We start from the raw sequence: 11,212 nt of genomic DNA on the forward strand, positions 1-11,212 counted from the left end.
CATGCTCTGTGGCATGAAAGACACGTGAAACGAAGATTGCTTCGCGGATTCTCTCTTTGTCTCTAAGGTGGCATCCACGAACCGCCTTCTGTCCTGCTTTTCTTTTCCCCTTTCGCTCCGCTTCTCTTTTACTCAGCCTCCCGTGCGTTTGGCCGCCGGTGTAGTTACACCCGACGTACGACGAGGGGCTCGAGACTCATTCCTCTCAAGCGCGCCGCCGCCGCCTCCGGTCTGGCTCCGCTGATTCTCCTCTGCTCTCTTTTGTCTTGGAGAGAAAGGGACGCGTTCATCCTCAAAGCAAACGCAAAGTGCGTTTGAACTCTCCCAAGGGAGCTGCAGGCCTCGAGAGAACAGAGGCGGATCGCCGTGTTTCGTAGCTCGCTACATCGAACGCGAATAGCAGGGGCGCAGAGGGGATCATCTACCAAGGCCAGAGCTGATATGCTTGTTCCAGAGAACTTCCCTTTGTGGAGGCCTCTTCTTGAGGACTGTACATCGCATCTGTGCAGGAAACATGCTCTTCTCTGCGATACGCTGGTTAGGGTGACGGCAAGCAGGGGAAAGGCGAACGTCTAAGGTTCTTCTGCTCCCCAAATCGGAACTCCACGCTCCTCCTACGCCACTCTTCTTCTTTCTTCTCTTCTTCTGCTCTCCCGCTCTAGTCCCTGAGAACTGGAACCTTTCGCGCCGTCTCGCAGCTCGCACTCGCCGCATCTCCTTTCCTCGACACACATGTACCGGCGTCCGTCTTGCCGCCACGCAGACGCGATGACTTCTTCCTCTTCTGCGGCTCCCCTGGATCTTCCTGGGATGTTCTGGGACCCTGAGCGACGTCGCTACTTCCCTCTTGCCTCCCGTCTCCCGCCTCCGACGTCTGCAGCAAATCCGGAGGCTTCCAATGCGTTTCGTGCACTTCGGCTTATCTGCGAGAAAGAAGCCGCCAAGGCACCACGAGAGAGGCCTCATGTGTCGGCGAACTCGAGAGACCGAACGCAAGGCCCGCGTCTCCGCCGTGGCTGCTCTGCTGAGTCTCGATCCGCGAGGGGAGATCTGGATGTCGCTTCCCTCTCTGTTGTTCCTTCTTCCTCGTCTTCTTTTGCTGCGTCTTCTTCTGCTTCTTCTTGTGGTCCAACGGCTGCCGCTGTTGCTCTTTCACATCCCTGCGGTGCCTCTGGAAGGTTGGAGACGAAGAAGAGAGAGCGGAGCCAGAAGAGCGCCGAGGGAGCTGCGACCCAGGGGACCGCGCGGCGTGCAAAGTGCACTGAAGTGTCTCCTTTCCGGGAGACAGCAGGTGCTGTCTCTGCACTGGATGGCAGGGCGCCAGGGGGCATGTGGGGTGGAGGAGGCGGCAGAGGAAGGCGAACGAGGCGCGGCCTTCGACGCGGAAGGAACCGAGACGGAGGAACAGTCGGAGACGATGACCGTCGAGCGAGGAAGGCCGGTAGAGAGGCAGAGGCAGAGAGACGTAGAACCTTGAACAGCTCTCATGCGTCATTACACAGGCCTCGAGAGTCGCCGCCTTTTCTGCAAGCGAATGAAGAGCCATGCCTCAAGTTACCATCAACACATGCGGTGCTTTCCTCGACATCGGATTCCTGTCCCTCTTCTTCGGATTCTTCTCCTCGTTCGTCTTCTGCCTCTCCTCCTCCGTCTTGCCTGTCTCGTGCTTCATTTGCCCCCGTTTTTTCTCGAACTTGTGGCGAGCAGCTTCAGCTGTCGGCTTCTTCTGCACCTTGTCGTCTCGTTGTTGGGAGGCAGGAGGTTTCTTCGCCTTTGCGGTTTTTTCGCCTGGCTGAGAGCCCGTTGTTGAGTTCGCCTCTTCGTCCCTCTCCTCAGCTTCTCCGTGAGAGCTCGGTATCTTGTTCAGAGAAAATCCTCTCTTCCTCATCTCCATCTGCAGGGATCGTGGGTCATCCTTCTGCTTCACACTCTGTTTCGAGGAAGAGGAGCTGCTCTCTGCCTCTTCCCTGCTCGTTCGTTCCTCTCGGTCTCTCCGGCGGAACCGAATCGTCTGAGAGTAGTCTCTCGCCCTGCCGTCTTCTGAGCCAGAGAAAGCCCAGCAACTGCTTTCTGCTGTTTCGTCTTCTCCGACGAGAAGGCGCTTTCTCCCGCAGAAGCCCGACAGGGAGGTCGACCTCCCGCGCGAGCGACAAGCGGCGCGAACAGCCAACGTCGAGCGCGAGAGAGAAAAGCGGATTCTTCCCAAGGCAAAGGGAGGGAGACAGAGAAGCGAGGCGGAGGGGAATAGGGTTCAGGACAAGAAGTTTACGTTCAACCATCGACACAGTTGGTGACACTGAAGAAGGCCTCGAAACAGCGACGAACGCCACGACTCTGGAGAGACTCCGGCTCAACCGCTTGAAGCACGTTTTGATTGTACATCCTCACCGGCACTCGCATTCAAAAACGTTCCTCGTTTCGAGTCTTTCTTCTTCTGCTTCTCCTTCTTTTTCTCCTTTTTCCTTTCCTCCCCTTCCTCAAGATCTCTTGGTGTGTTTTCGCCGCGGCGCCCCTCTGAGAGAGGGGCTACGGTTCCTCTGGACCTCGGACTTGAGGACTTGGAGAGACGAGGCGCGAGCCTTCCAGCGCATGCAGTTCCGTTTCTTTGCGGCTGAGAACGAACAGACGGTGGGGCCTCTCCGAGGGGAACACAGAGACCGAGAAGAACAAGGGAGACGAGGTCAGGCCGAGGGAAGAAGAGGAGACGGGGGACAGGCCTGTGTGTCTCTGGAGGGGTCGAAAGAGAGAAGGACATATGAGAATAGGAACGTGGCAGTGGAGCAGGTTCACCGACTCTTGGATGTGCAGGAATCGATGTGGAGACAAGTTGTATCAGAGCTTTCGCCAGAGGTGGAGACAGAGGACAACCTCGGAGCGATCTCCTCCGTAGAACTCTTCTCCTCGCTCTGTCTTGTTTCTCACTTTGGAACAAAGACTCGTAAAGGGAAGCTCACTGTCTTCCAACTTCCTCAACAAAGAACCCCCACACCGTCCACCACACAACCCGTGTCGCCAGTGTCCCCCTCTTCTGCCTTTTCTTCTCCTTCTTTGTCGCCTCCTTTTTCTTCATCTCTTTCGTCATCTTCCTCCTCTTCTTCCTCCTCCTCTTCCTCTTCTTTCTCTCGTTCTGTTGCCGTGTCTTCTTCTGCTTTCGCGTCTTCGCGAAACCTTTCGAGAGAAGCAGGCTTCGTAGCCCAGGCGTTGGATGCTTCAGACGATGTGCTGTGTTCGGCGACGCGTCTAGGGCCTGGAAGCTCTGTGGAAGTTCTCGTCGGAGGATCTTCGCCTGCAGTTCAGCTTTTTCGCCTGGAAGAGGGAGGCGGTCGCTTGCGTTCTCTCTGGCGCTGGAGACCGAGGACGCCCTTTTCCTCGTGCGGTGGATCAAGAAAGAGCTTCTCGCGACCCTCAGCAAGTTGCTGCTTCTCTTTGGCTTGGATGCCCGCTAGCCTCTCTCCACCCTCCGCTCCTGCAGAACCTCTTTTCTCTTCTCTCTATGCTGCTCCTCTTGTCTTTTCGCTCTCTCCTGGCTCTCATGCTTCTGCTGCGAATACAGCTCTAGTGGGTCTGAGGAATGGAGGCGTCTATATGGTTGATGTTCGAGCCCCCGAGACGCAGCCGGGACTGTGTCTGTTGTCTCCTTCGCTTCCGAAGAGAGCGGCCTTCTCCTTGTCGGATCCGTTTGAGGAGCCAGGAGACAGCGACGCAGGGTGGGCAGACCGCACGAGAGGGAAGAAGTTTCTGCATGCTGGAGAGGGAGAAGCAGGAGGCTGCGTCACATGCATTCGCCCGTTCCTCTCTCAAGGCGCGTGGGGTTCTGGAACTGCGGCGGTCGCTGCGCGAGGCAAAGACGACCTCGTTTTGCTAGATGCAAGAAAGGCGAGGTGTGCAGGGCAGACAGAAGACGCGCGAGGAGAAGGCGCTCTCGATTCCAGGGTGGGGGACGCGGGCTATTCGCGGTACGTCCTACAGAGCAGAAGAGGCAAGGAACGAGGGGGAGAAACGGTGAAGAGAAAACAACGGTGGAGAGAGAAGAGGCCAGAAAGGAAGAGGCAAACGACGAGGAAAAGAAGAGCGAGGAAGATCAAGTTGTTGTGGTTCACAGAGTCGAAAGCCTTCGTGGGGCACTCAGACTCCACAGAAGGCAGCGGCGGGAAGAAGATAAGAGGCGTCTTGCAGACAGTGGCGCCAGCTCGAGCGACAACAGTTGACGGCTGCAAGACGTGACGAGGAAAGCGGATGTTTTTCGTGATGTCTTTGTAGCAGATGGAAGAGGAGGGTTGCGAACACTGAGGGCCGCTAGAGGTCAGTAAACGAGGGTCACCGAGGGGACGTTCTCCACTTTAGGCCGAAATCTACTCGGTGGGTCGGGGATTCGTTGTGGAGACACTTTGACCTTCTTCCTGCATATGGGCCGTGGGCTTCCTGAGTAAATCGTAGGGCGACAGTTTCGCTATTGCAACCAAATCCGCATTTGTTTTCCAGCCGTGCGTTTCCTGCTGTCTTTGCTTATTGCCCCTGGCCTTCTCTCGTCTCGCTGCCTCTGCTTTCTTTTGCTGTTTTTCCACAACACCGTGCATCCTCATCCAGGGCTGCCGCGCTCTGTGCTGGGTTTCCAGAAATGCAGGTCTGGTCACGAGATACCTTCCATTTGAACGTTTCGGGCCATGTCACGAAGATTCACGGTTTCCGTCGCTCGCAGCGTGTACGGCAGTCGCTTCCACGGCTCCAGATCGGCCGCGGACGTTTGTCTTTGACAGGCAGGAGCGCCTCATTTTCTCGTCGTCGCCTTCTCGTGGTCTTCTTCTGTTCCACTGGGCCGAAGCTTCGTGTCGCCTCGCAGCTCGAGTGGTCAGTGTGTACGCAGATCTCCTGCGTCGCCTGTTGACTGTCCCTGTCGATTCGAAAGAGGGAGGCGACGTTGAAACAGACGCAGACTTCAAAACCAGAGACCCGCTCCGTCTCTCGGAAGGGGAGCGCGCGCGACTGGAACAGCTTGAGAGTGAGGTGCCATTTGAACTTTTTGGAACGTGTGCCGCAGCGCCACGTCTTCCCGAGGATTTGTTTCCTTTCTCTTTCAAGGGGAACAGAGGAAGCGAAACTCTCACGGCATGCACGGCCGACCACGACGCCTGGCGAACTGAGCGTCGACTGGGTTTTTCTCGCCACGGTCCCACCTTTCAAGCTCTAGCCTGTTCCTCTGCCTCGCGAACTTCTGCCCTTTCGTGGTCGACTGGCGGCTCTTCTTCGTGTCCTTGCTCCTCTCAGACCCGTTCTGGAAGCCCCATGCTTGCGCCGTCGAGAAGCGAGCTTCTGGGTCAGGGCATAGGGCGGGGCTGCATAAACAGACAGACGCATGCACTTTCAAGGGAGACAGTCTTCGGCGATCGAGAGCTGACACTTTCGGACATCGCGCTGCTGCCAGAGGGCTTTTTTCCTGCAGGGAGAACTGCTGAAAGACACCGAGGAGAAGAAGTCGAGTATTCAGATATCGTTGTGAGGTGGCCAGGGCCGGGGTGCTCTTCCTTTTCTTCTCCGGTGTCTCCGTTTTCTTTGTCTTTGTCGAATTCTTTTAGAGCATTTGACTCGCATGCTTCCAGTCTACAAAGGATGGGAGATCCATGGGGTATAGGGGCCCTTTCTGAGGGCCTGCTTCTCCATGGAGAAAACACGGGGAGTCGCCTGGGTGATGATGGAGACAGCCAGCTGCCCGCGCGAGCAGGGGGTGACGCGTTCCTCGCGCTTAGTAGTTGGGGGTTTCACCTCCTTAGCAACATCGACAGGAATATGCAAAGTGATTTTTAGTGCACAACGTACATATCTACGTGACTAGCGTTGTAAAGAGCACTTGCCAATGTTGCCGGGTTGGACCCTGCGGTCTTCTGTGTGGATCGCGTTTTTGGCAGTGTTCATGAGCTGTTTGAAACATAAGCACGAGAGTGGTGCTGAGAGCTGACAGAGCACTTCTCAAAGCCATAGGTTGAACGGAACATGTGGCGAACATGAAGGGAGTGCTCTCTACTGTCAAATAATGACCATCAGATCCCGTTGTGATTCGGTTTTCGACATTCCTCGCGACGTAACGTACTTCGGTTTACAGAACCCCGGTGCCGAGACACTTGGTTGATTCCGGTGTCAGAGCTGCTGAAGCCTTCCCGCTTGACCAGCTGGCAGCAGCCTCTCCACAAAACTCATAGCGTTTGGCTCTAATACAATACATGGTTTTCCTTCTGCATCGAGACGAGTCGAAGCGTGCGTCCGTTAGGAACGTACGCTCTATGTGCTGACACAGGCGCATGCGAATACGCATCACAAGCAAGGCATGGTGTGGACTGGAAGCGCAGACACCCGGCCAGAGTCTGGTTTCGTCAGACTTCTGATCTAAGGTTATTTATAGTCGTGTCAAAGCGCACAATCGAGGAATTACTTCACGGCACAACATTGCTGTTGATATTTCAGATTTCGTAGACATCAGGAACGAGAATGCGGCCTCGGACGTCCTGTCACCCGCAGCCACATGCACTCACAGGTTCATCCGTCAGAGTAGTAGAAAGAAATTGCCGCCGGAAATTTGGAAATATACTTTTTCGAGTGTTTCATCGCCGTTGGTGTGGGGTAAAATATGTTTGTGAGGTTGGAAAAGTGACGTTCAGATTCCAGAGTACGACTGACGACCTGTTTGTCCACGGTGCAATCTACTGTTGTACACCAACCTGATCTATGGTAGAACGCAACAGATCGAGGGCTGATGCGATGAGCTGGATTAAATAAGTATTTTCTGGCCACGAAACATCCAGTAGCCTCATGGAGATGGTGGTAAGAGGGCATTACCATACATCGAACCCCATCGACTGAATTGACTGGTGCCGCCCGGAAGGGGTTCGGCAGCATCTCTACACGCGCCGCTGTTGGCTTAGCGAAAAGCCGTTTGTCTGTCTTACAACAGTGGGCGATTGCGTAGTCCTGTCCAGTGACGGCTGTGATTTTGCTATTAACTGTTTGCTCAAGTCCAAGGGAAGGAGCCTGCCAAACGGGGTCGGGTGGTCACCAGGGCTAGCTGCTCGGCTTGGTGGGGAAGCTTCGTTAGGTAATTCGCATACGTGCAAACTGGCCCCGAGCCAATCGTGACGAGAGGACCACCTCTGGAGCCTTGAGGTCGTTCGCACTTGTATTTTTAGACGATCGACCAGTTTGACGTGCTGTTGGTTATCCTGTTTTTTACTTGAAGTCAGCAGGCGCTTTGGCTACTGAGAACAGAAGGACGTTCTTCGACCTGGCAGGTTGGGATCTTGGTTTCCTTCGGTCTCGTCCAGTTGCGCTCTTGATTTCTTTTTTATCGCATTTGCATGCATTTTGAGTTGTTCTTTGCTTGTTTGAGGAGCTAAAGTACTCATCTTATGCCCGGTGAGCGTGTGGTGGACGAGTTCGTCTTCGCCGTCCATCGTGAAGTGAAAGGTTCGATTGTTCTGTACGCCGGCCTCAACGGCACGCGCGAGAATCCATGAACCATCTGTCACGCTTCAGCTTTCAAAAGCGTTGGCCTCCGAAGCAAGGTGGCAGCCGTTGTCCCTTCACGAAGCGTATCTGCGCATCCCAACAGAAACCCGTGTTACAGGAGTCTCGAAGAGGCTTCAGCGGCGTCGCTCTGGACTCAAGCACGTTACGGTTTGCGGCCGCTTGAAGATCGTCGGCACCAACCGCAGCTTGTACGGCATATTTTTCAGGTGCAACAGGTTCCCTCCTAGACCCCAGTTCATTCCCTGGCAAACCGCCTGTGTCGTCTGATTTTGTTCAGATTTGCTGGCGATTCTGCTGCTGGAACATCATGGACTCTCCACGAACGGCTCTGAAGCTGGCTCGTTTCTGCCCGTCACCCCCCGGTGAACAGCTTCAGACGGACAAGCGGAACAAGCTGACATTCAACAACTTCTACAAGACAAAGCTGTGTCCCTGGTACATCAAAGGTTCTTGTCACTGGGGTGCAAGCTGCAACTACGCGCACACGTTGTCGGAACAACGAGAAGCCGTGGACCTTACCAAGACGAAGCTGTGCCCGACTTGGCTGCGCCACAGTGTTTGCCGCAACCCAAAATGTCGTTACGCTCACCACTACAGCGAGTTGCGCGCGACCACTGACGTCTTCAAAACGTCCCTTTGCTCCTTTTTCGTCAAAGGAATCTCTTGTCCCATGGAAAACAGGTGCCGTTTCGCTCATGGAGTTCACGAGCTTCGTCTCCGCGCTAAAGAAGGGCATCAAAACGGATCTGCATACCTCAACCAAAAAGCAGCACAAGCAAGAGCCGCCATGGCTGCCGCGAGCGCTGCTGCCGCTGCTGCTCGTGCAGCTGCAAAAGCGAAGGCAGCGGCAGAAGCCAAGGCCGCTGCAGCTGCAGCCATTGCTGGTCTCGCAGAAGCCTCAAACAGCGGTTGCCGAGCAGAATCTCTTTCCTCGCCTCCGGTTGCTCAGGTCCTGGTTCCAGTGCGAGAAGGAGGCCATGTGCCTCTCAGTTGCGCCGTCCTTACAAGCGGATCTTCAGCACAGCCGACTGCAGACAACCATTTGACGCATCGCCAGCCTACAACAGGTGTCCTCACACTTGACAAGAAAAGTGGAACCTGGCGGCCGGAGATGTCGGCACATGCTCCGGAGTTTGTGTCGAGACTCTCTGTGACACCTTTGTATCCCCTTTTGCTCAGCGCCAACGCATCGGCTCCTTCGTTTGGAGGGACTGGGCTTGAAGGAACGATCGAGCTTCTTCTTCAGTCCCTCCAGTGTCAGTCAGGAGACCTCTCTGGTAACAATTCTCTGGGCAGCATGACGAGGCCCATCACACCTGGGAACCAAACTGCTTTTGTTTCTAGAGAATCAGGACAAGGAAACTCTTTCAATCCTCGGGCGACTCCGTTCAGCCCACGAGAATGGTGCAGAAAACATGGGAACGGATATCAAGTTTCAGGCGACTCACTGTTCCCTCCCGGTGTCGAACCGGCCTCCGACAATCCTCTGAGCGCGCTTGATTTTTCCAGTCTGCTCTCCACAGTTGCCATGGCGATAGCAGCGTCTCCCCCGGGTGACATGAAAACGGATATGCCGATGGAAGCTTTCTTGCCAGCTTCGGCCGGGGAAATCGCTTCTACCCATACGCTCTCAACTTCATGGAACCCGACTGGTTCTCAGGTGCCTTGTTCTGCTCACCTCCCTCACGGACTCTTGAGGTCGGCGGATGCGTCACTTTCTTCTGACGGTCAGACCACTGCAACAGGCGGAGAGGAGTCGTCCTTTCCTCTTGCATCTATGGTCTCAAGCCCATCTGAGGGCACAGGGGAAAACGGGACCCAATCGCGGACAGACAGTAACGCCGTGAACCTTAAAGTGTGCCTCCAGATGCAGACCACGGATGAGACCGAAGGACCTAGTCCCGCGGGTGAGTGGGAACACCCTCGTGCTGCCTCAGTTTTCATGTTTATTCGACTACCATCCTTCGTCACTTTCAGAGGCACACGTTCTTCGTTTGTTTTGCACTAGTCTGTTTCACTTTCAATAAAGTGTGTACGAGCCACAGAGCAACCAGTTTTCCTGTGCCTGTCGCTTTGCTATGTAAGCAGCGGAAAGGCTCGATGCAGCAGGGACGTTGCTCCTTGCCACCGCAGACGGTATTCCAGCAGAGGAGAGTTCCGGCAACAGCGCATTAACGGCCCCATCGAAGATGGCAGGGTCGATATCTTCTCTAGGTTTGTCTCCATGCCACAAAAGTAGATGCTGAGATGCAGCAGCATCATTTCGTTGTTTACCCAGGCGCTGGCGCAGTTCCTGCAAGAAACTGCAGCTCCACACTCCTGTGCGCCGTCTCAGAATCAGAAGACACAGTGACTCATAGAGACATAATGGGGTTTTTTTCCGCAGTACTACTTATGTAGCAGACCAATCACATTGTCATGTGCCTCCGTCGCGTATCCCGTGCGCAACTGTGCTGGCTTTACGGTGTTTGCTCTGCGTACAGAATCTCTTCATCCAGTGACTGGCTCCCGGCAAACAACCGCCGCAGGCATAGACTATGAGTGAACAGTTACCCTTGCTAGCCAGGAGCTGCGATAGAAGGGAAAGAGAAATGGACAGTATTTCATTTTTCGAAAAACGTCTGGATCCAGGATGCAAGGGCGTAGTCTCGAGGATCCCTGCAGGGGAGGAGTCGTCCAAAGAAGGTTGGAACAGCGGTGGAATTGCTCGCAAGGGCATAGTTTCACGCCGTGTACACTTAGTGCCCACACGTTTCATAGTGCACAGCTGTCGATCGTCATTATCGCAAATACAAGTAAACTGTCGCATATCCATGTACATAGTCGTTTATAAAAGCTGACCAGGTGTTTTTTTGCTGGCGTTTCATGACCTTTGTGAAGTATCGAAAGGTAACTGGGACGTCGTGTTGTGTTCCAAAATGTTGATTGTACCCGACGTGGGCATTGCTTTTATCAGAACTAAATACTATTGCCTTCCACGCACCTTCATCGAGAGTTGCCACAGACGGAAAGCTTCATGAGCAAAACCCCAATCGAATCACAGCCACCTGAAATCGGTGTTTTCTACGCTGCACTGTTGGCAGTTGGTCTTGCTTCCCGCGACTGACTCGAGCTTTGCACTGAGGTATGGCTACACACGGATACGCGGTGACATAAACCAAAGCGATTAGGAGCTATTGCCTCTCATCTGAACCACTATGTAATGCCAGGTGACTACCGACACGTGTATCAAGCTGTTGTTCCCATGATGGTGCAGCAGGTAGCGTGTCGGATAGGGGTGCTCGAAACGTCGTTTTTGGAACGCTGCGCCCGGCATTATGTGAAGACTACCAAAGCTACTGACACCGGATGCGAGTGTGTGTGTTTGGTGTGGTTCTTACGTGCTCGCAAAAGGAGACGATATTCATCAAGTCACTCTAACGGCGGGTGCTCCTGGAGACATCCCGCCACAAAGAACTTCGATTCACTCCCTCATCAACCAGAACGGCCTTGGCGAAGTGATTGCCGAGCGAAGTTTTTTCGAATAGATATATAGGTTGAAAAATGCTTGACGAACACACGAAATATTTACAGCACATCGTCCAACAGCTCTAGAAAAAAGACTCCAGAAGACAGTACAGTTATAAGGTACGGGAACTACAGTAGCGAAACGGCCGATGTTCCACAATGGACAACTGACTGCCCGCTCTGTCCAGAA

General features: G+C 54.3%; 2 protein-coding genes across 2 annotated transcripts; both read left to right on the forward strand.

Moving 5' to 3' along the window:
* Positions 1–109: 109 nt before the first annotated feature.
* On the forward strand, positions 110–6,213 carry TGME49_219678 (hypothetical protein). The gene is made up of 2 exons (XM_018779853.1): positions 110–3,956; positions 4,617–6,213. Exons 1-2 carry the CDS (start codon positions 733–735, stop codon positions 5,800–5,802), a joined length of 4,410 nt encoding a protein of 1,469 aa, XP_018634792.1. The 5' UTR covers positions 110–732; the 3' UTR covers positions 5,803–6,213.
* Positions 6,214–7,159: 946 nt separating this feature from the next.
* Positions 7,160–10,850, forward strand: TGME49_219670 (zinc finger (CCCH type) motif-containing protein). The gene is made up of 4 exons (XM_018779852.1): positions 7,160–7,703; positions 7,793–9,422; positions 9,604–9,729; positions 9,999–10,850. The coding sequence occupies exons 2-4, from the start codon at positions 7,823–7,825 to the stop codon at positions 10,058–10,060; spliced, it is 1,788 nt and encodes a 595-aa protein (XP_018634793.1). The 5' UTR covers positions 7,160–7,703; positions 7,793–7,822; the 3' UTR covers positions 10,061–10,850.
* Positions 10,851–11,212: the final 362 nt, after the last annotated feature.

Source organism: Toxoplasma gondii, chromosome XII (assembly GCF_000006565.2).
Source record: "Toxoplasma gondii ME49 chromosome XII, whole genome shotgun sequence".
Taxonomy (NCBI): Eukaryota; Apicomplexa; class Conoidasida; order Eucoccidiorida; family Sarcocystidae; genus Toxoplasma; species Toxoplasma gondii.